The sequence below is a fragment of the Castor canadensis genome, chromosome 6 (genome assembly GCF_047511655.1).
Source record: "Castor canadensis chromosome 6, mCasCan1.hap1v2, whole genome shotgun sequence".
Classification (NCBI taxonomy): Eukaryota; Metazoa; Chordata; class Mammalia; order Rodentia; family Castoridae; genus Castor; species Castor canadensis.
This window is the reverse complement of record NC_133391.1, coordinates 110,827,963-110,852,004: the sequence shown is the minus strand read 5'-3', so window position 1 is coordinate 110,852,004 and position 24,042 is coordinate 110,827,963. Positions and strand designations below refer to the sequence as shown.

The 24,042-nt window shown below is 38.0% G+C and overlaps 1 protein-coding gene and 1 non-coding gene across 15 annotated transcripts in view; one reads left to right on the top strand and one right to left on the bottom strand.

Annotated features, from left to right (window-relative positions):
* The window catches only part of Atg10 (autophagy related 10), a 273,358-nt gene that overhangs the window by 10,494 nt on the left and 238,822 nt on the right, over positions 1-24,042 (top strand). For 9 of the 14 annotated variants that reach the window (XM_074077169.1, XM_074077173.1, XM_074077164.1 and 6 more), the window contains one exon: positions 16,507-16,622. In XM_074077169.1, the coding sequence (XP_073933270.1) occupies positions 16,515-16,622 (108 nt within the window). In that variant the 5' untranslated portion in view covers positions 16,507-16,514. Of the gene's footprint in view, positions 1-3,634; positions 3,675-9,242; positions 9,326-16,506; positions 16,623-24,042 lie in introns of those variants that run through there. The other 5 variants (XM_074077161.1, XM_074077163.1, XM_074077166.1 and 2 more) reach the window with 5 other exon arrangements.
* On the bottom strand, positions 6,040-6,145 carry LOC141424415 (U6 spliceosomal RNA). The gene has a single exon (XR_012449351.1). It is a non-coding gene; the product is annotated as a U6 spliceosomal RNA (small nuclear RNA).

Sequence of the window (24,042 nt, the reverse complement as noted above, 5' to 3'; positions counted from 1 at the left end):
AGAGACCTTTGCCATGTATCCCTTTGATGGAGCCTCTAATATTTAGAAATATTTAGGTAGTGAAATGCAGGTTGTGATCAAACACATTTGAAAGGATAGTTTGAGAAACCGGAATTTCCTGAATTTTGTTAAGCAGTTAACTGTTTCTCGAAGGACACTCTTCCCCTCTCTTCCCAGGGATGATGCAAAGGCCTTGTGTATGCTAGGCAACTATGTAGCATGTTTATTGTACCTGGTCCTTGAACAGTAAGTTGCAATTGCAAACTAAACCCTTTTCTTTTTGACAAGGCAGTATGATCCTGCTCATTTCCAAACACCCACTTAGGGCCCTGAAGCCCAGAACTCCTGGGCTTTACTTGTCTGTACTCCACCCAACCTATGTTCCATCCATTTCCTTTATATCTAGCTATACCTTGTACATTTTAGGACCTGTCTTTGCAGAAACTCTCCCCTCACCTTTTTTTTTTTTTTTTTTTGGCAGTGCCTTTGTCTTCACCTAGTAGGTCCTACTTATATTTCAAAATTCAGTTCTTCAAGAATTGAAGTCAGGCCGGGTACTGGTGGTTCACACCTTTGGTCCTAGCTACTTAAGAGGCAGTTAGGAGGATCACGGTTTGAAGCCAGCCTGGACAAATAGTTCACGAGACCCTATCTCGAAAAGTCCCATTGTACACACACCCACATCCACACCCACCCACACACCAAAACAAAACAAAACACCTGGTGGAGTGGTTCAATGATTAGGCCCTGACTTCAAACCCAAGTACTGGAAAAAAAAATTGGATTCAAGTCTTCAAAACTTGTTTTGTTGGAATATTCCATGATTTTCTCAGGAAAAGTTCAGTATTTCTTTCCATGAAGTCACACAGAGCAAGTACTAGGATATTTTAGGTGTCAAGTAAATGAACTAAAAACCTGTGGAAATAAAAAGGTACATAATCTAATCTCTGAACAAAGACTTTGCAAGAAGAAAAATTTCAGGGGAATAGCTCTTTTATTACAAAAATGTTCAGCCATTTAACATTCCCCCACACAAAACCATAATGGCATTTGGTAGAATAAAGACACACTGTTCTATCATCAATATTCAGACCTGCACTGAGTCTGTAACTTCTTACATTGTGTTCATCTTTTTTTTTTTTTTAATTCCTTTTTTTTCCTTTATTGTTGTGCTGGGTTGGGGATACATTGTGGTATTTACAAAGGTTCTTACAATGTATCAAATATATCATACTTGAATTCACCTTCACTGCTCTCCTGTATTCCTCTCCCCTGATTCCTGGAGCAGTTTCAACAGGTATCATTTTTACATTTACATACATGTGTACACATTATTTGCACCATGTTCATTCTCCTACCCCTTTTCCCCACCACCTCCCCTCTCCTACTAGTGCCAAACTCCCACCCTCACCACAGGACCTGTTCTGCCCTCCTGTTCTCTGATTTTGTAGAAGAAAAAACATAAAAGATAAAAAGATAAGCATGATGTTTTTTCTAGTTTGAGATAAAGGTAGCTACACAGGGAGTTTCCTTGTGTTGTTTCCATGCATATGTGTATTACAACCCCAATTGGTTTGTCTCCTCTAGTCTTCTTCACACCTCCCTAGTCCCCTTCCTATGGTGCCCAAGCCAGTTTAAGATTTTCTTATTCATTCCTGTACAGAGAGCACATCAACCACATTCAAGTTTTTAGTTTCCTTTCCTTTCCCTATCCCTTCCATGTGCAATCTCCCCTTAGTGTTATCTGGGTCCCATAAAATTGCTGCATGTGTTTTGGGTCTATAATTTGCATATGAGGGAGAACATGATTTTTGGCCCTCTGAGCTTGACTAACTTCACTTAAGATAATGTTCTTCAGTTCCATCTGTTTACTTGTGAATGACAAAATTTCATTCTTCTTCATGGATGAGTAAAATTCCATTGCATATAAATTCCACATTTTCTTAATCCATTCTTCAGTAGTGGGGCATCTTGGCTGTTTCCATAGTTTAGCTATTGTGAGTAATGCTGCAGTAAACATGGGTGTGCAGGTGCTTTTGTTGTAAGCTGACTCATATTCCTTAGGGTATAGCCCTAAGAGTGGTATTGCTGGGCTGTATGGCAGGTCTATGTTTAGTTTTTTAAGAAGCCTCCATATTGTTTTCCAGAGTGGTTGTCCTAGTCTACGGCCATACTACCCTGAATGCTCCTGATCTCGTCAGAGTGGTTGTACTAGTTTGCATTCCCACCAGCATTGTATGAGGGTTCCTTTTTCCCCCACATCCTCACCAACATTTGTTGTTGGTGGTGTTTTTGATGATAGCCATTCTAACAGGAATGAGGTGGACTCTTAGTGTGGTTTTGATTTGCATTTCCTTTATGGCCAGGGATGGTAAGCATATTTTCCTCATGTTCATCTTTTCTGTACCTTATTTGTTGAATATTTTGGCCAGTGTCATGACCCATTAGTTTCTAGTTTGGGGTTCATTAGCATATGTGCAGTTTGTTCTACAAATTGCACGGTTGAAAAGCAATAGAGAATTTGAATTGGTGGATCAACCCAACTGGTCACCAGTGGTGGATCAATTTCTTGTATGAACTTGAGGAGAAGTTTTTATATTAAAAAAAATTATAGTCTTATAAAACTAGTGATGCTGGTATCAGAAAGATTTGATATCATATAAATATGTTTGAATGGGAAAGGATCCAATTGGTGAATAGATTTGAAAGTTGAGTTGAAGAAAGGTACTATAAAGAGGTAGAGAGATGCGTAGTATAAATTCATTTACATTCTTGAGGTTTTCTTCTTTATAACTTTAATGTTTACAAGTGCCTGTTATAGGTGGAAGATACAAAGTATCTTATAAAGTCCCCATGCAATGTGGATACTGTTGTATTGATTGGTATTTCTTTGTGAAGAAAATGGCTGAGGCTACCTTGGGTTTTCCTGTGTAGGTAAACTCATTTTTCTTCTTGTATTTTTTTAATTTTTTTTGGTGTGACACTGTGGTTTGAACTCAGGGTCTTGGGCTAGAGCTATGATCCCTCAGTCCTTTTGTTTTAGATGATTTTTCAGATAGGGTTTTCTTTTCCCCAGGGTAGATCAGACTGCAATCCTACTACCTCTGTGTCTCTAGAAGTAGGTGGGATTACAGATTTGTACCACCATGCCCTGCTTGTTTTTTGAAATAGGGTCTCCCTAACTTTTTTTTTTACAAGGGCTAGCCTTGAACCTTGATCCTCTCATCTCCATCTTTGGCATAGCTGAGATTACCACACACAGCACACTTTTAAAAATTAAGATATTCTACTAGGTTATGTCTAGCCATAGGTTTATTTCCATTGATTTTCCCAGAAACATAATGAATCATTTCAATTTATAGGTAAATATTTTTCATCTTTTTTTCCAGCTCAGGAACATTTTTTTCAATTGTACATCTGCTTATGATTTCAGCTCAGAAATGTCAGTTATTACATGTTATATCTGTGTTCTTTGACCTACTGACAATGAATAGGTATTGTTTTCTTCTGTGTTTGGAAAGCATCTCACAAATATATGCTAAAAGGCTAATTTGATTTTTTTCCAGCTTTTATACTTCTCTCTGATGTCTATAGTACAGAGTTTAAGTCTCTACTCTTTCGTTTGTTTGTTCAGGTGGTACTGGGGATTGAACTCAGGGCCTCTTACTTGGTAGGTAAGTGCTCTTTCACTGGAGCCATGCTCCAGTTCAAGTCTCTACTCTCATGTTTGGGTTTTCTTCCTGTTTTTCCTTATCCAGGTTGTTCCTTCCTTGTGTCTTGCTTTTAGAGGCCTTGTTTTCTTTCTTCATCTATCTATGTATATCTATCTTTCTGTCTAGCTAGCTATCTTTGGTAGGACTGGGGTTTGAACTCAGGGCTTCACATTTGCAAAGCATGTGCTCTACTGCTTGAGCCACACCTCCAGTCATTTTGCTGTGGTTATTTTGGAGATGGAGGTCTCCTAAACTATTTCCCCTGGGCTGGCCTCAAACCATGAACCTCCTTCTGATCTCAGCCTCCCAACTAGCTAGGAATGCAAGCATGAGCCACCAGCACCTGGCTCCTTTATCTTTTTAAATTGGAGCATAGAGTAGATAATTTCTAAGATTTTCCCTCTAATACCCAGTATAAGTCCAGTCCAGAATTACACTTTCCCTTTTCAATTTTATGATCTTTTTGTTGTTACTGTTGCTTTGTTTTCTTTTTTGTGATGCTGGGGATTGAACCCAAGGCCTTGCACATGATACTAGGCAAGTGCTTTACCACTGAGCTGCTTACCTGGCCCTATTATTTATTTATTTATTTATTTTTGAGACAGGGTCTTGCTATATAGCCCAGGCTGGCCTTGAACTCATGATCCACTTGCCTCAGCTTCCTGAGTGCTGGAATTACAGGTGTGCACCACTATGTCTGACTAGCCTCTTTAACTTTATGGAAGTGCTGTCTTTCCTTATATAAGAGGTTCTTATTGGTCCCATGTTGGTATTGATTTTTTTGCCTTGTTTCTCTTGACAGAAGAGGAATTTGCATGGGGTTAGTCCATTCATCTCCCTCACTATGCTTATGTGCTGAGGATTCTTCCTCAGTGTTGAGTGGAGAGCAGGTAGATACATGCAATCAATTTATTGATTCATCTTTTTCTGTACTCAGGAGAGGTTTCCTTTCCCATTGTTTAATCTTTTCCTCCTGTACCATAACATGGGGAGTGTTTTTGTGTGGTTTAAAAGTTTATAGTTTTTTGGGCTGGGAGTGTAGCTCAAATGGTACAGTGGCTGCCTAGCAAGTGTGAGGACCTGAGTTCAAACCCCAGTACTGCCAAAAAAAAAAAAAAAAAAAAAAAGAAAGTTTATACGTTTGTGAGTTTGAGGGAGATAGTGGTGGTGAGGCTGGTCTGTTTTAAAGGCTAATCCTGTTCCCTTAGTTACTATCACTGATTCTTTATCCTGGGATGCAGCATAGCACATGGCCTCACCTACTGCTGGTCAGCTGGTCATGCACATTACAATATTGGGAGGGAACTGCTTTGAAAGAGAATCACCACTGGGGTTGGAAAACAGAGTGGAAGCACAGTTCATGTTTCTCTGAAGGGGATATAGAAGGGGAGGGAGTCACGTGCTGTCTTCTCTTCCTAATGGGACCTCCTGCTGCAGAGGTTAGAGCAAACACCAGCTGCCAATACAGAGCCCTCATTTTCAGACCAGGGACAACTTACCTTCTGTTTAAACGTTGTTTTGGGGTATGGGGTGTTATGGGAAGGCAAGGGTGGAGAACTGTACCTGCTAGTCAGCTACTAGCAGTTCAAGACTGACCTGACTTCCCTTTTGATGACCCTGTGAGCTCTTTATTGGATTACCTAGGGCTGTACCTGCCACACCCAGGCTGCCAAATGCTTTGAAATCCAGGTCTTTCACCAGCCCTATCAAATGGTCCTTTTTTTTTTTTTTTTAATTTGGTCTCAATTTTCTACCATATTCTCTCTCATATGTTTCCCTGGTAATAATTAGAAATGTTTATTTTGGGGCTTTCAGAATCAGGTAATCTTTTTGGTTCCAGGCCTAGCATTCTACATTTAAATTTGTTCCCTGCTTAATTCCTTGATTTCTAAAATCTGAGGATCCTGGGCTGCCATTGTAACTCAGTGATAGAGCAAGTGCTTAGTATGCACAAGGCCTTGGGTTTGATCTTTAGCACTGCATAAAGAAAAAAAAAATTGAGGACCTCTGCCTAAGGATCCTGTTAGGTAAGTGATTAACCATTCTAAATGAACTCATGTCTAATTACCATAAAGTTAATGAGTAATCAGTGATGTTTATCTCTCCTAGTTAGAAACAGCTTTTCTTTTTTATAGATAAGAGCTTGCTATTTTGTCCAGGCTGGTCTCAAATTCATGGGCTCATAGGATATGATCCTCCCCCTTTAGCCTTACAAGTGTATGGGACTATACCTATAGGGTTGTGCCATTATACCTGGTTTGAAATGGAATGTTTTTAAATGAAATAATATATGTCTAGAGCTATAGTAATGTGGAATTCTTTTTTTTTAAATATGGAATGCTTTATGAATTTGCATGTCACCTTGTGCAGAGGCCATACTAATCTTTTCTGTATCATTCCAATTTTAGTATATGTGCTGCTGAAGTTAGCACGTAATGTGGATTCTTGCCAGGAGGGACAAGCATAGAGGAAGTTTCCTACTTTTATTAGTAAAAGAATGATGTTTAATATTTAAATGCATGCACAGTATATCCAGTGATATTTACATTTTTGTAAATGATGTTAAGTTCTGGGGAAATTAGTTATATTTTCTGTAGTTATTCTGATACATCCTGATAGGCTCATCAACAGAAATGTGTTTAACCAAAGAAATACACAAAATTAGTTTCATATAATACACATTAGGTTAAAAATCACATAAAACTATGCAGAGTGATAGTAAAAAATGTAGCTTTTCCTTAAAAAGAATCGTTGAAATGAGACGTGTTGAAACTATTTCAGGAATGGGTGGTGGGGGGCTGGAGATAAAGGAGAATGATGGATGGGGTGAATTCAACTATGATATATTGTAAGAACTTTTGTAAATGTCACAATGTACCCCCAGTACAATAATAATAAAAAAAAGAAAAGAAAGGATCATTTGAACAATGATTATATGTGGTGTTAGAATTCACTGGGGTGCTTTCCTGAAAAGATATATTTGAATAGCAGCAGAATAAGCTTCTTTACACTGTCTCACCTGTGGGTTAACCTGTACTTTGGAAAGACTATTTTCACTTGGTGGGGAAAAATGATTCTGCCTTTCCAATCTTTAGACTTTACTGAAGCACTTGAAAAATAGTTTTGGTTGGGTGTAAAATAAAACCAACTAACTGTTCAACTAGAGTAGGACACAAAATAGATATACTGACAACTTACACTTTATGACACATGGAACTCTGACTCACTTCCAGCTTTTACTTATAGTTAGAAATGAGAAATTTATTGTTTAAAATGTGATAAGAATTGGAATTTATCTTTTTTACTGACAGTTCACCTATGTTCTGCTGTCACCTCTAGTCTGAATTTAGTTTACGATAGCTTAACTCTGGTAGCACAGGCAGTTTATATGCCTGAGGTTTTTCATTTGCAAAATAAGAATTTTTTTTTGCCATTATTACTTAGGAAGCCATAATTATAGTTTTTCTATTTTTGATCATATTTTCAACCATATGAGAATAAAGTTCTTAGACTGTAATTTCTGTTTCTACTAGTGAGTGAACTTGGTAGAGGATCAGAGAGTAGTACAATTTGAAAAGTGTGTGTGAAAATGTTGATTGGATTATATTTTCAAATTTTTAATGAGCTGAAATATCATTATGGCACATTAAGATGATTCTAGTTGAGATGGTTATCCTTTTAATATAGTACAGCTTCCAGTTTTGTAATCAAGCCATGTTTATATTTCTGTATGTAATATCCTTCAGCAAAGCCCAGCCCTTAGATAATTTTAAAAGCATTCAAGCAAATATTAATTAGTGTTTTGCTGTTCAGTCATCTTGCTAGTAGCACAGTGCTGCTAATTAGATAAACTGTGATTACTGAGTGAAATTTTATGTTTCAACTAATATTTTCAATAGTTAACTAAATCTCAAGTAATGAGAGGGCTCAGGGAATGGAGTGTCTTTTACTTGTTCTATTTTGCTAGTAAGTTTGCTTGGAATTAAAACCTATCCTAAATATATGTTCTTTATGAATTAAAGTCAATTTTCTTTGATTTAGTATCTCTCAGTACATGTCAGGATTTTTGAAAAACTTTTTCTGATAGCTGCATGTCATTCTTCCTATTCTAGTTCTATACTGTCTCTTTGAGTGATGACATAGGTTCTTTCACCATCTATGTAATGCTGATGTAGAATCAGAAATCAGATTTCTCTTTCCTTCTGAGTCCAAGACTTCCCTCAAAATGCATGTTCCACAGACATTTCACAATCAAAGTTATTTTTGGCCAAATTACACCCACCTCACTCCCAACCCGCTCTTGTTTCCAGAGATCTCTGAGGCAATACACCACAATTTAACGGCAGATAGCTTGGAGTCATTCTCAATTCTTTGCCCTCCCCCAGCCCTCACATACCAAAGCTCTCCTTTGAACCCTTCCTTACTCTTCTGCTCTTCCCCCAATCTTCAGCTCTGTTTAGTTTCACTATGTCTCTCTCTTATGTTGCTGAAAGAGCCTTTTAATGATTTCATGCAGTCAGGCAACATGGAAGTCTCCATTGGAAGCCAGAATGTAAATCTGATCATTAACTTCCTGGACTTTAGAACCCTCAGGCTACCAGGCCCTCTGGTCTTCCTCAGCACCATTTCTTTAATACCGTTCTGCTCTAGACTTCAGCCACACTTTCTCTTTATTCAGACTTTTGCACACTCTATTCACTCACTTCCCTTCTTTTGCTTTGCTTTTTGTTTCCTTAGTGCTTCTTAGGTGTTACATCTCAACTTGTGCCTGCACTGGATTTCAGCACCTTTTAAACTAGGATTCTGTGTGTAACCTGGAGATTGCACTTACATGTCTGAAGGTTTGACACTGCCACTGTGGAAATCCCTGCAGCTGATCATGTCTTAAGCACTGCCCTCCTGTTCTGGTGCTTTCTCTTCCCTGCCTGTTCTCTTACTGCTCCCCACTCACTGGACTTTCTCATTGTGATATCAGGGGCATACATCCGGTGAGGAAATTCAGCTTAACTCCTAACCCTCTAAGTATGTGCTTTACCACATTGTGTGGAGCAAGTTGTTAAAAAATGTTTTCAAGGAGCTGGGCACCCAGTGGCTCACGTCTGTAATTCTAGCTGATGAGGAGGCAGAGATCAGGAGGATCGTGGTTCAGAGCCAGCCCTCCCAAATTGTTTGCCAGACCCTATCTTGAAAAATATCCTCACAAAAAAGTGCTGGTGGAGTGGTTCCAGGTGTAGGCACTGAGTTCAAACCCCAGTACTGCAAAAAATAAAATAGAAAAATAAATAAATGAATAAATGTTCTCAAGGGATAGAGACATAGTTGAAGCTGTAGAATGCCTGCCTACCAAGCATGAACCCTGTCAGGGTGAACATTGGGCAGCCATGTCAGACCAGACACCTTCCCTTTCATAGGTGGCTTACTGGAAACTCTTCACTGGTCCCTAAAGAAAAACAAACATCCACTTTTAGCCGTTTACTAGAAACTCCCCACCAGGCCTCAAAGAATGACCTGCCCTTTATCCATTGTCTAGGGAGGGTCACAGGGCCCATTGAGGACTTTCCTGCCCAACAGACCTTCCTGGGAAGTCTCCGAACCTCCTGCATCTGCTCCAGGTCTGTGAAAGTGGCAGTGGGGTCTGGCTTCAGCTAGATACTCCCCTCCCCAGCTTTCTTCTCAAATAAACTCTGTGCTGGAGTTTGAGTGGTCTCCCACCTATCTATTCTATCTATTCTGTGCCTATTGCAGTCTGACAAACACCAGTACCCATCAAAAATAGAACAGTTCCCAAGAAAATCTTTTCCATGGTCAAGAGTTGAGAAGGGCTAGGAGCATGGCTCAAGTTGCAGAGGCCTGGAGTTCAAAAACCACAGTAACTAACACACACACACACACACACACACACACACACACACACACACACACACACACAGGAGAAGCCTTTAGTTAACAGTTTCTACTACAGTGGCATTGTGGATCTATAGGTTGGGGGTGGGGAGTTAATATAATGTGAATCAGTTTTTGCATATAAATTTTGCATGATAGCAGATCAGTGCTTCTACTACTAGTTTAAAAAAGAAAGCTGCTTTTAAAAACAATTTTGGCTGGCAGAGTGGCTCAAGTGATAAGAGCCCCTGCCTGCCTTGCAAAAGTGTGAGCCCCTGAGTTCAAACTCTGGTGCCACCAAGAAAAAAAAATTAAAAACAATTCTGAAGCCCTTTGAGTCAAAGATGTTTTTTTCCTCCACCCTGACAAGACTCCAAGTATGGAGATTGCTGGCAGCCCAGGGAAGAAGACCCTGACACCAATTTTAGGTCATTGCTTCTTCAGACTCATGTAAAAATTCCTGCTCTTTTGAGGCTTACCTATTTCAGATCTGTAAGCTAAGACAAGGTAGATTTTTTTCACCTACTGTCTCTGTCTAGTGGTTGTAGCTGCCTTTGGTTTCATCTTAAGAAGGAATCCAAGCCTCACCGTTTTTTCTGATTTCCTAACTTCAATTGTATTCATCTCCAGATTGCTTGGTATCTTCACTCCCTGTCCACAGCTTTGAGCTTCACATCTTAAACCTCATATTCTTCTCATTTCCCCTCTTCCTTCACTACAGCTTTTATACCTCACATTCCTTGATGCCACTATATTTTTCCAGTCCATCAACTTTCGCTTGCTATTTTTTCCCGTTTCTACCTAATCTGAAGCTCTGAGCTATTCTCTCTGGCATTTCTTTGTCCTTCTTACACTCTTACCTTCCATTGAATCAACCCAGCAAAACCATAGCTTTGCATCGCTGATACAGCCCTCTCCACTGGTTCCCACACTTGGGAACAACTCAAGAGTGTTGCACAACAGATCCAGGAGCTCCAGCCTTGCTGGGTCTTCCCTAAATGCTTTGCTCCCCTTTTCTTCAGCAGCAACCCCAAATGCACACTTGTTTTCTCAGGCACTCTACCTTCACCGCTGCCCTCTCACTCTGTGGCACATCTGCCTGCTCCTGCATCAGAGCATCTTGATTCCTTAACTTGGAATGATTTTCAAAAAATCTTCTCTAAATTTTATATATATCCTCCAAGGATATATATAAAACCTCTATCTGCAAGGGGCAAGGTGCCTATTATGTTATTTAATTCCATCCTTCTTTTAGTTGACTCTCTCCCCTCCTGAGCCCTTTTGGGTATTGCTTCCCAGTCACTTTCTTTCTCTGGTATTTTTAACTTTCCCTCTGTTTAAACACTTATTCAAGTATCTCTTTCTAAAAAGCAGATCCTCCTTCCTTTAAGCCTTTGTGCCACTTCAATTTCCAATTTATATCTATTTCCAAACAAGCTTTTTGATTTTTTTAAAAACATACTTCACAAAGTTTTCACTATCTCCTCACTTTTAGATTTTTTTTTTTTTTTTGCTGGCACAGGAGTTTGAACTCAGGGCCTTGTGCTTGCTAAGCAGGAGCTCTTACTGCTTGAGCCACTCCACCAGCTCTTTTTTGAAATGGGTTTATTTATTTATTTATTTTTTTGAGATAGGGTCTCATGAACTGTTTCCCCGGGCTGGCTTCAAACTGCTATCCTTCTGATCTCTGCCTCCTGAGTACCTGGAATTACAGGTGTGAGCCAGTGGTGCTGGCTCAATTCTTTTCTTAAATGATTGCTCTTTTTTTTTTCCTCCCCATCTTCCCACTTTCTGCTTGACATTGTTGGGTGTTTGTGGGTTATTCTCTGCTCCCTGAAACCCTTTATCTCTGTGTAACACCACTTCTGCTAGGATCTTGTTTCTTTATTCTCTAGCTCTTTTGTTGGTTCCTTTTCCTCTGCAGATACCTTAAATGATGGCATTCTCAAAGCTTCTCAACCCTCTGCTCTTCTCATTATGCACAGAGCTTCTTAACTGTTTGGATAAGATCTCTTAAATATCTGTTGAAAATTCTGAATGTTTCCCAGAAAAACATATTGATAGGCATACACAAAAAATTTAGTGTAAAGTTTCATGAACCACCAGAAGCCATATTAAGAATTTGTTATATGAACTGGAGGCATGGCTCAAGTGGTAGAGCACCAGCTTTGCAAGCATGAAGCCTTGAGTTCAAACCTTAGTCTTACCTCCCTACCCCCCAAAAAAAAATCTGTATATGCCTTTTAGCTGGATGCTGTTTACCCTCATGGTTTCACTTGCCTGCTGTATATGGATGATCTTGGCTTTTCCTCATAGCTTCAGGTGCATGTTCTTTCTTCCATTTATTGCCAGAGTTCAGATTCTCTTGACCTCTCAGCCAGACCACTGCAATAGCTTCTAACTCTTCTCCCTGCATTCAGGCTTCTGCCCTTCACTTCATCCTCCAAAGAGCTCCAACGGTGGATTATTCTGACCCTTTCCACTACAATCTCTGATTTGCTGTCCAATGGAACCAGTCCAGACTCTTGCATGGCACTCTAGCCTCTTTTTAGGCAGTTTGTTACTCTTCAGTCTTGTATCCATTTCTGCTCATTAGTGAGGGCAGGTGGGTGCTAGCTTAAGTGTGATTTGATTCTGTCTGTCTTGCTACATTACCTGAAACATGTTTCAGTGTCACCATACTCCATGTTTTCTGCGTCCTGACTTGCCTTTATTCTTGTTGTACTCCCTGCTGCAGTCTCTGTGCCTTACCCACTGACAGTTTCCCATGCATAAACTGCTACTTACCTTAAAGACTCGTCTCCATCTCCACCCTTCACACACTCTCATACCATCCACAAGTCCAGGGTTGTCATAAGTGCTAGCTGAGCAGTTCACTGAAAAGGCTGATGGAGGGCTGGGGATGTAGTTCAGTGCTTGCTTAGCATGTGCAAGGTTTAATCCCCAGCACTGCAAGAAAACAAAGCAAATATAAAAGAAAATGCTGATTTAATCTAGAGTTTTAAAAAATGTATACTAGAAAAAATTAATTCAACTTAAATTATAGATGAATGTATAAGTACACTCATTTACCTAATTTTAAACGTATGACCAAGGCATTTATTTTCTTTGTGTGTGGGTACCACATTGAAATTCACTGCTTATTCTCAATTAAACTGAACCCAGATGCATCCTTTAGATTTTTGGTTTTCTTGGGCAGGGGGACAATACTGGGATTTGAACTGGGACCACAATCCTCCTACATATGGCCTCCCAAGTAGCTGGGATTACAAGCATGAACCACAATGCCTGGCTTAATTGTTGAGATAGGATGTCACTGACTTTTGTCTGGACTCGCCTCAAACCTTGATACTCCCTATCTCTGCCTCCCAAGTAGCTATAATTATAGGTGTGAGCTACCATGCTCAGCCCATATTTTTAGTTTTGGATTAAAATAGAGAATTCAAGCCATTTGTCAAATAGTTGGAATAGAGAATCCTGGGTTTGTATGATTTATTTATCCTGACCAGTGGCATTGTCCATAACTGTTTCCATACCACCTTATTTTTCCTTTAGAGATTCACCTTTATGAGGCCTTTATTGAGTCATTTTCAGTGCATTCTATGAGAGAAATTTAATATTTAATTAAAATGTGTGGTGGTGATACAATCATGTGGTTTGTGAATTACACTCAGTTGATGGGAGCCCGGTGCTGCAGATCATCATGCTGCAGACATCAGTTTGTGTACTGTAGAAGAGACTGCATGTCGCTTTCTGTCATGGTTATTTTTTATTGTTGTTCTGGGGGTACATTGTGGCATTTACAGAGCTCTTACAATGTATCAAATATATCATACTTGAATTCACCCCCTCCACCATTCTTTATTTACCCCCCCATGTTATAGAATGGAGAGGTTGGTTAAAAAGTTTCTACTCTAATTTTGTTACTTATCTCCTTTTGTTAGAAAACAAACTCTTAATAAGGCAAAGACTTTTTTTTTTCATTTTTGTGTATCTAACCTTTATCTATGCACAGGGCCTACTATTTAATAGACATTCATTATGTATTTATTGGATGAATGAACATATTTGTAGGTTATACTAAATTTGAATGATCAGTATCCTGGTTTGGGAATCAGCTAGTATAGAAAGATCATTGACCCTGGGGCCAAAGGGCTCTGAATCCTTTCTCATTTGCATTCCTTTTTTTTTTCTTTTAGTTTTGAAATTTGTTTTTTATTAGCCTATATTAGTTTTACAGTGTAAAGGGATGCATTATGAAATTTCTGAATGTGAATTTCTTTTTCTTCCTTTATTTTTTGTTTTTTGGTGAGATTGGGGTTTGAACTCAGGGCTTCATACTTGCAAAGCAGGTGCTCTACCGCTTGAGCCACACCTCTAGTCCATTTTTGCTGTGGCTATTTTGAACATGGGATTTCAAAAACTATTTGCCTGGGCTGGCCTTGAACCGTGATCCTCCTGATCTTAGCCTTCCAAGTAGCTAGGATTACAGGTGTGAGTCACTGGCACCCAGCTGATTTATGTTTTTGCAGTGCTGGGGATTGAACCCAGGGCCCTCTGCATGCTAGGCAAGCACTCTACCACTGAGCCATATCCCCAGCCCCTTATCATTTATATTCTTGAATAGATTACTTTCTCTTTCTCATCTGAGTCATCAAGGTGACTTGGGGTATGGCTGGTACTTGCATAGCAAGCATAAGGATCTGAGTTTAGTCTGCAGTACTGCCAAACAACAACAAAAAACCCAAAACATCTGAGGATCAGTGCTCACAATAATCTTTGGGTTGGGAATGTTAGGAATGTGGCATAGTAACCACACATAGTAATTGGCAGAATAGACCATAGTCCTGGCGATGCTTGTAACTAATGAGAACGTGGATAGTCATTGGGCCTAACTTCTCATCGAGGGACCTAAACTGCAGGATCTGACCTGTGCATTTCCTTCATGCATGAAAGCTCTCTTTCTGTAACAATGTTTCATGTTTTGAGCAGCTTTCTATAACAAATATATGGGTATTTCTTGATAACATCATGTGTGTAAAGTAGGTAATTAGTTAGGTGATTAAACCTTACACTTGAAAAACAATTTCAAGTTTTAGAACAGCATTTGTTAGAGTTGAACCTTCCAATGGTTCAACTTACCTCCATGAGTCACTGCTGCACTGTCTGTATAACAGCTAAGGCAGGAGGCAGAGAAGGATGTTCTGAGAAGCATTATCCTAGATGTGGGATAAAAATTAAGTCCTTTAGAAATGCAAATTAAAACCATGCTAAGATTCCACCTCACCCCTGTTAGAATAGCCATCATCAGCAACACCACCAACAACAGGTGTTGGCGAGGATGCGGGGGAAAAAGGAACCCTCGTACACTGTTGGTGGGAATGTAGACTAGTACAACCACTCTGGAAAAAAATTTGGAGGCTACTTAAAAAGCTAGACATCGATCTACCATTTGATCCAGTAATATCACTCTTGGGGATATACCCAAAAGACTGTGACACAGGTTACTCCAGAGGCACCTGCACACCCATGTTTATTGCGGCACTATTCACAAAAGCCAAGTTATGGAAACAGCCAAGATGCTCCACCACTGACGAAAGGATTAAGAAAATGTGGTATCTATACACAATGGAATTTTATGCAGCCACGAAGAACAATGAAGTGTTATCATTCGCTGGTAAATGGATGGAATTGGAGAACATCATTCTGAGGGAGGTTAGCCTGGCCCAAAAGACCAAAAATCATATGTTCTCCCTCATATGTGGACATTAGATCAAGGGTAAACACAACAAGGGGATTGGACTATGAGCACATGATAAAAGCGAGAGCACACAAGGGAGGGGTGAGGATAGGTAAGACACCTAAAAAATTAGCTAGCATTTGTTGCCCTCAACGCAGAGAAACTAAAGCAGATACCTTAAAAGCAACTGAGACCAACAGGAAAAGGGGAACAGGTACTAGAGAAAAGGTTAGTTCAAGAAGAATTAATCAAGAAGGTAACACCCACGCACAGGAAATCAATGTGAGTCAATGCCCTGTATAGCTATCCTTATCTCAACCAGCAAAAACCCTTGTTCCTTCCTATTATTGCTTATACTCTCTCTACAACAAAATTAGAAATAAGGGCAAAATAATTTCTGCTGGGTATTGAGGGCCGGGGAGAGGGAGGGGACGCAGTGGGTGGTAAGGGAGGGGGTGGGGGCAGGGGGGAGAAATGAACCAAGCCTTGTATGCACATATGAATAATAAAAGAAAAAGGAAAAAAAAAACCCACAAAAAAATTAAGTCCTTTAAACTAAAGATATGGATGAGCTTTATTAAATATAGGTCCTACTAAAATATAATGTAACCATCCACAAGTGTTTATGCTATAACCAACATCACTCTTGTCAAAAAACATACAGTAGGGCTGAGGGATAGAGGGCATGTTTAGCATGTGTGAGCCCTGGACCATAAAAACAACAAAGCAAGACTAGTTTTAGACTAGTTTGATTAAGAAGCGGTCAGTGTGAACTCAAAATTTTGAAAACATTTTTGGGAAAGGGAAAATTGTCTTTCTGTTAATTGTCAAATGTTCCAGTTGGGCTCTGTTATTGTTGGGATGTGTTATGTTGTACTTACACATATATGGGGACCAGAGTTTCAACCAAGTTTATAAGGGTCAGGTGGTCGGTTGGTGAGAATTTTGTGGGTTTTTTTTGTTACCTCAATAAAAGTCCACTTTGAAAAAAAAAAATGAGGTCAGGTGAGAAAGATGGAAACAGAATATATTTTTCCTGATTGGCCCTGAAGTTATTTGTCATTGTACAGCCCAGTCTTTGGTTTGTTTAAAGAAATAAACCATTTAGCAGAATTCCTTTTAATACTCATTTTAAAGCTGATGCTAATGCTGAGACTTTTTAAATTGCAGATATTTAAATGGAAGGAGATGAGTTCTTTGGAGAAAAAACATTCCAGCATTATTGTTCAGAATTCATTAAACATTCACAACAGATAGGTGATGGTTGGGAATGGAGAACATCAAAGGTAAGAATACAAATTTTTATTTCCTATTTCAATGGAGGGTTATTTATTTAGTTTTCTCATATAAAATCTCAGTAATGAAATGCTTAAATTGAAGAGCATTTTAAAACAGATGTCCGTTTTACTGTTTCATTTATATATACTCATTATTATTAGGGTAATGAAGTATTATCTAGAAAAATCTTTAGATAGGCTAATTTAATAGATAAGAATGCTTAGCATATTAATTATCTGAATGTAAACAGATGCTTCTCTCGTGCTTCAGACCATTTGTTTACACTATAAATATTCTTAGGAAACTATTTTTGTTCAGAGAGCAAAAAGATTATCCTGAAATCAAATCGCAGTGAAACAAGCACAGGGCTGCAGTAATTGGGGATTTCTATTAATAATGTGAAGACATTCCAAAACACTTTTTCCTTTGATTCTACTCAGAAATAATATAAATGGCCTATATATTCTTTTATATAATTCGTCAAATTCTCTGCCAAAAGCCTTTTAAAAGTTCCTTAGCTGGGAGCTGGGAGCTCCTACCTACTCAGGAGGCAGAGATCAGGAGGACTGCAGTTGGAGGCCAACGCAGGCAAATGCTTCCTGGGCCCTATCTTGAAAATACCCAGCACTAAAAGGGCTGACAAAGTGATCAAGTGGTAGAGTGCCTGCCTAGCAAGCATGAGGCCCTAAGTTCAAGCCCCAGTGCCAAAGCGTGTACAGGTACAATGCCAAGACCAAAATCCCACTGAACAATGAAAGACAATAATGAGACAGGACATGCTAAGGGGAGGGTATTAACCAGAGGGGGAGAATAAAAGAAGGAAGTATAGAAGGTGAATTATGATTGATGTACTTTCTATATAAGAATGAATATAAAGTATTTAAATCTGTTGAAGTCACTATAAGAAGGAAACTTAGGGTAGAAGGCAGAAAATGGTGCAGATGAACCAATTTAGGATAGAGTACATATTACACAGAAATGTTATAATGAAACTGCCTGCATAACTATTTTAAACAAGTGTCTTTTTTAAGAAATGAAGGACACACACACAAACAACAAAAAATGAAGGACAGGAAGGTAAAACAGTTCCTGTCTGGGGATTGGTATCAGTAAAGGTGTGTGTGTGGAAGATATAAGGAAAGAGTGAAGGAGAGTGACTATGGTGGAATATTATGTACTCACGTATATAAATGGAAAAATGAGACCTGTTGAAACTATTCCAGGATGGTGGGAGAGGATATGATGGAGAATGATGGAGGGGGCAAATTTAACTAAAATATATTGTAAGCACTTTGTAAATGTCAAGATGTACCCTTTGTACAATGATAATATGCTAATCAAAATAAAATTATATTAAAAAAAGCCCGAGTTCCACAAAAAATGTTTCTTGAAATCTTTCTTAAAGAATAAATAAGTTTTCTCTACTTGACATTTTATTTGGTTCCTGAAGGGTGGCGAATCCTGATTTTCTTTGGGTAGTTCTGTTTTCTGTGTGCTCTCTGAGAAGCTTGATGACTTTTAAAGTGATTTCCATGATTTAGAACTGAGCCAGGGAGATGCAGGCCTTGATCAGATCCAGAGTATTATTGTGGAGAGAAGCCATGATTTCCCCCTGATATATGCCTGCAGTAAGTTTTCACAGGGCAGATCATGGATGGCTCAGAGGTGTAGGGTCAATCTTTTGAGGTAGGTTCCAGTCCCATAGTCTCAGACTGAGTAGTGTCCTGTCCAGGATAATATGACCTTGTTTGTACCTATTATTAACCTCATTCCTGGATATTTTATAGTTTTGTTTACTCTTGGTGTTTGAATATTCATTCATCTTATTTCTTTTTTCCTTCTCCTCTCCCTCCCCCTTAACTCCTCTTCCCCCTTTGTTCACCTCTCCCCTTCCCCTTTTCTTTCCTTCCCCTCCCCCTTCTTTTTTGGGGGGTGTTGGGAATTGAACCTAAGGTCTACTACCTACTAACCTCTATCACTGAATACACCCCCAGCCCAACTATAGGTTTCTGATCCCTTTTGATTTGAAATAATTTGTGCGGTTATTACTTGGGAACATTCCCTTTTCATCAGATTTTTTTTTTTTAAAGAAATTTTCTTTTATCTTAAGCTGGAGGAGGGATGACTGTTACCATTTCAGTGATCTAATAAAATGGGGAAGGGGAAGGTAGAGAGGGATCTGGGACTGTATATGCTTGTGTATAGAGATGAAGTGGTACTGGGGCTAGGGAGAATATTTAGGAGGGGATTATATCTGTCAGAAGTTTCCTCACTGATGTTGTAAACTAATGCCCCAAGAATCATTTTTCAGGATCTGACTTTTACTTTCTTTTTTGTTGGCACTAGAGTTTGAACTCAGGGCCTAATGATAGCTAGGCAGGTGTTCTTACTACCTTAGCCACCTGTCATTCCATTTTTGTGATGGTTTTTTTGAAATAGGATCTCAGAAATTATTTGCTTGGGACTGGCTTTGAACTCTGCCTTCTGAGAAGCTAGGTTTACAGGCATGAGCACCAGTGCCTGACTGGTCTGACTCTTAAAAAAGTATGACATAGCCAGATGCTGTCGGCTCGCTTATAATCCTAGCTACTCAGGAGGCAGAGATCCTGAAGATCACGGTTTAAAGCCAGCCTGGGTGAATAGTTTGTGAGACCCTACCTTGAAAAAAACTATAACAACAGCAACAAAAATAATAGGGCTGGTGGAGTGTCCCATGAAGGCCCTGAGTTCAAACCCCAGTACCGAAAAAAAAAAAAAAAAAAGATATGACTAAGTCTAGTTTCTGGTTCACTGCCATTGGCTGCTAGTTAGGAAAACTCCCTATTCTTTGGAGTGAGAGTTACAGCTTTAATTAGGGACAGTTCTCTTTCATTGGCCCATAGAGAATATCAAAACAAATAAAACACTGGTCAAAAAAAATATCTGTTGCTTTAGGGCACAAACTCAAATGTCTGTGGAGACCAGGGTGGTAATGTAAATGAGTCAAGCAGCCAAGGGACCAAACATGGGCCCAAAATGTTCCCAGGTCTTTTGATATTTCAAGAAAAGTAAAAAATTGAGATTTGAGCAGAGAAATCTCTGAATTTTAAATGTTGGCAATTAAGTCAAAAGCATACATTTCAAACATAACGAAGATCAAATGGAACATTTTGGTGAGGCATAATCTGTGGGCTGTGGGTGGCCAGTTTATGACTTCTGGGCTTAAGTGTCTGCAGTGTCATAGTGTGACTGATTTCCCACCCACCCTTGCCTCAGTATATGCTGTTGATCTGAATTAGTGAAAGGGGCTTTAGGCTGTCTCTACCCTAGTTCCGGACTATGTAGCTTCTCACCTGAACCATTTTTAACAGCTTACTAACTCTCCTCTAATTTATTTGATAAATTGCCTTGGTTAACCCTTTACAAAGTTACTATTACTATTATTATTTTGTTATTCTGGAGATTGAACCCAGGGCTTCAAGCATGGTAGGCAAGTGCTCCACCACTTGAGTTCTGCCCCCAGCTACAAAATATCTTTGGTGAAGTTTCATATTCTCCATCATTTTTTTCTTTGTATTTAGTTTGATCTTAACCTATTTTATCATAGAATAACATAGTTACTCCATAACCAGGTTTTCAAGATTCCACATTGTAGCTTCCTGCTGCCTTTCCAGATTCACTGTCCACTTAAAAACTGATTTCCTTCCATTCTTTTTCCAGATTTCCAGAAATGAAGGATGAGCTATTTTAAAAACAGATAATAAAATTTTATCAGTGCTAGAAAACAAGAGTATCATCAAAGGATCATAAATCTTGATGAATTTCTGAAAGGTAGAAAACAGATAAGATTGGATTGAAAGGAAAAAACCAGATCCCAAAGCAGGTGTTAGGGAGGTCTGTGGTAAAAGGGGAGGAAGATTGAGACAGAAAGGAGTGCTCCAAATTCAGAGACTTTGAAACTCAAATACAATCCTGAGTTCCTTTCTCTCTGGTTTTATAAATTGTTTTGAAGTAAAAAATACTAAGTTAACAAACTTTAATTAAAGCCTTTTTCCACATAATTTTGGATAATCAATTTTACCTGTTAGTATCTTCTTTTTCACGGTAATGCTTATTTCATTCTAACTTTAACCTTTGTGTTTCATAGAGTTGATTCTTTCGTATTTAGCAAAAAATGATAGGAGCAAATGGCTGAATCATTAATATTCTCCTCGGGGTCACCCTACCATCATATGATTAATGGGTGTTTATGATGGTGGATTAAAATATATATAAAAATATATATATTAAAAATATAAGCATCTTCCTTCAGAGGTATTAGACTCTTATTTTAGTTCATAAATCCTGATATTATAGAAAGTAGTCCCTACCATTCTCTAAAAAGAGGCATCCTGAATCTCAGATAACTTTCCTACTTTTGTGCATTAATGAACAACTCTTAAATATGTATCTGAAAATTAAATATGGCAATAGATTGAGGTAGCCTGGTAAAGTGCCTGACTAGCATGCACACGGTTCTGGGTTCAAGCTTAACATTGCAAAAACAGAAACAAAACGATAAATGAATATATCATGCCAACTTACATTGTAGAATTTTTCTTGTGTTTTTGTTTTTTTAGTTTAGGATCTCAGTTTGTGATTCTACCTTTCACAGATTGTTGATAAAATAACTTCCCATATTCTTTTAACCTTCTTTCTCTCATTTTTGTATACTGGACACAGAAAGGCAGAACATTCAGACACTGAAAACAAAATATGCTGCTTCCTTGTTTAGATTTTATGCAGCTAATACCAGGTCATTTTGTAAATTATTCTTAAAAACAAATTAAAGAGCCCCTTCTTCCCATTAATCCCTTGTCTCTTCATTTAAACCTACTTTATTATGTTTTGGAATGTACATAACACATCAGAAATATTTTGATTACCTCCATTATAGCTTAGGAACTGGTTATTGAAAGAACTTGTTTTCTAATTTATATAGAGTAAAATTTTTTTAACTTCATTTTTTTCTAAGTATAAATTTAAACTGATTTTATGATTCCTTTTTTCCAGGTATCTTTCTGTTTGGGTAACTCAACATTGCTTTTCTTAAAATCCATTCCCATTATGTTAAGTATATAAAATTCGTATTTTAAAATAGATTCTAAAATATCTTCCTATTTTACTTGATTCTATTTTTTAATACCATCTGAATAAAAAGCCTACCACGACCTTTCCCATCACTCCTCCTGCCCTGATGAATTTCATGCTTTCTTTTCAATGTTTTACTATGAAAATTTCAAGCATACAAAAGTAAAGAGAGTGATATAATGAAGTCTTATGTATCCATCACCTAGCTCCCAAAATTATCAGCTCATAGCCAGAAACATAGTGTTTTAAAGCATCTGTGGCATATGTAGTGACATAATAAATCTCAACTTAATTAACTTGGCTTTCTTTATTTTCCCCATATGTCTTAAAATTACAGGTTCTTTAAGTGAACTCTGCAGATTTATTTACCATATATTACAATAAATGAAAGCATTCAAGAACCTAGAGATAAGAAATATTATTCCTGTAAACTTTTATTTACTTGTTTTTAACATGGTGGTATAAAACACATAATACCAAATATACCATCTTAACCATTTTCTAAATGTTCTGTAGAGTAGTGTTGAGTACATTCACATTGTTGTATAAGCAGGCTCCAGAACTCCCCCTTACTCCTGGTAACCCCCCTCTACTTTTTCTCTCTAAGAATTTGACTACTCTAGGTATCTCAAACGCCACAGGGGAATCATACAGTATTTGCCTTTTAATGACTGGTTTCTTTCATTTTGCTCAATGTTACCCTATTTTTATAATTTTAAGAATTAGAAAACTAAATTTGTAGTGAATTTCTGGTAGATGGTAGCATCTTGAATTATGCAGTTTCATTCTTTTAAGAGATTGCATTTCTTTTATTTTTGAAGCACAGCAGTATTAAAAAGTATTAAAAAATTTCTCCATGTATATCTAATGACTAATTTTCACTTATGCCTCACATTTGCTGATAATATATAAATCCAACTGAGTATTTCTATCAGAAACATAATTAAATTAGAGAGTAAACAATGGAACTCATAAATAGTTAACTTTGCCTATTCATTTCTCGTCCCCCTCTTTTTCTTTTGAAATAGAGTTCTGCTATGTTGCCCAGACTGGTCTTGAACTCCTGGGCTCTCAAGTGATTCTCCTGCCTCAGGCTCTGGATTAGTTGTGACTACAGGTGTACACCTGTGTGAAACAACCCATTCATTTTTGTGTTATTTGTACATTATACATTAAACTGTTAGAAGTAATAATTTTTATTTTAAAGGTGAAATATTAAGGGTGCACTTAAAATTTCAATCTCAGTATGTCTAGATACTTTCCTGAAATTTAGTGACAATTTTAAGGTTCATTGAAAGAAGTAGACATTTCCCATGGTTTCTTAAGAGCAATATTGCTTTTTTAGGGGGGGCAATTCTGGGGTTTGAACTCAGGGTCTCATGTTACTAGGCAGGCACTCTCCCACTTGAGCCACTCCACCAGCCAATGTTGCTTTATGTAACAAATAAGTGTATGTATTGTTTGGGCATGGTGGTGTGTTTCTATAAGCCCAGCCTTCAGGAGACTGAGGTAGGAGAACCTTCAGTTTTAGGCCAACCTGGACTACATAGCAAGACTTTGTCTCAAAAAACAAAACAATATGTGTTGGTTTCCAGTAGTTAATCTTTGCTTAACTTTATTCTTCTAGTTTATCTTATATATTTTTTGTATATCCCCTTATTAATAACCCTTTTTAAGGGGTTATGAGCGTGTTTATTGCTATTGGGTAATGCTTTGTTTGTTTAAATCATCTACTGTGAGTTAATGAGATACCATTTCTGGCTCCAAATGTCACTACATAAAAATTAAATATATTGCATTCATATCATCTCTTGATGAGACTAAAGTAGATTCTTTTTTAGTTTATCTTTGGAGATTAGGAAAAAATACACTTGGAGTTGTGTGCTGTGTTTTTGTAATAAATATTGAATCCTAGTCAGTTTCAGTAGATTTTTTTTCATTCATAATTTATTGAGTGTTGTGATATGATTTGTCTCATAGCATATGCAAATCTTAAGCAATCATTTCAAGAACAGGTTGTATCATTTGTGAATTAAGTACTTTTGAACACCTTTTAAAAAGATTATCAAGCGTATGAGAAAGGAAAGCTATAATATTTTATAAATGTATAAGTTAAAATTTAAATAATGATAGTAATTATACAAGTTTAACAAATAAGAGAGCAAGCTTAGTTACAATAAAGGTTTGGCCTACTGGTCAGGCTGGCAGACTGAATTTCAAAAAGCCCTGTAGAAAGTTATCCTTACACTGATGAGTTTTGTAGGCCCAGGATTTGACCCTCAGGTTTTGTGGTTCAGAAAGAAAAGAATGAAGCTGTCT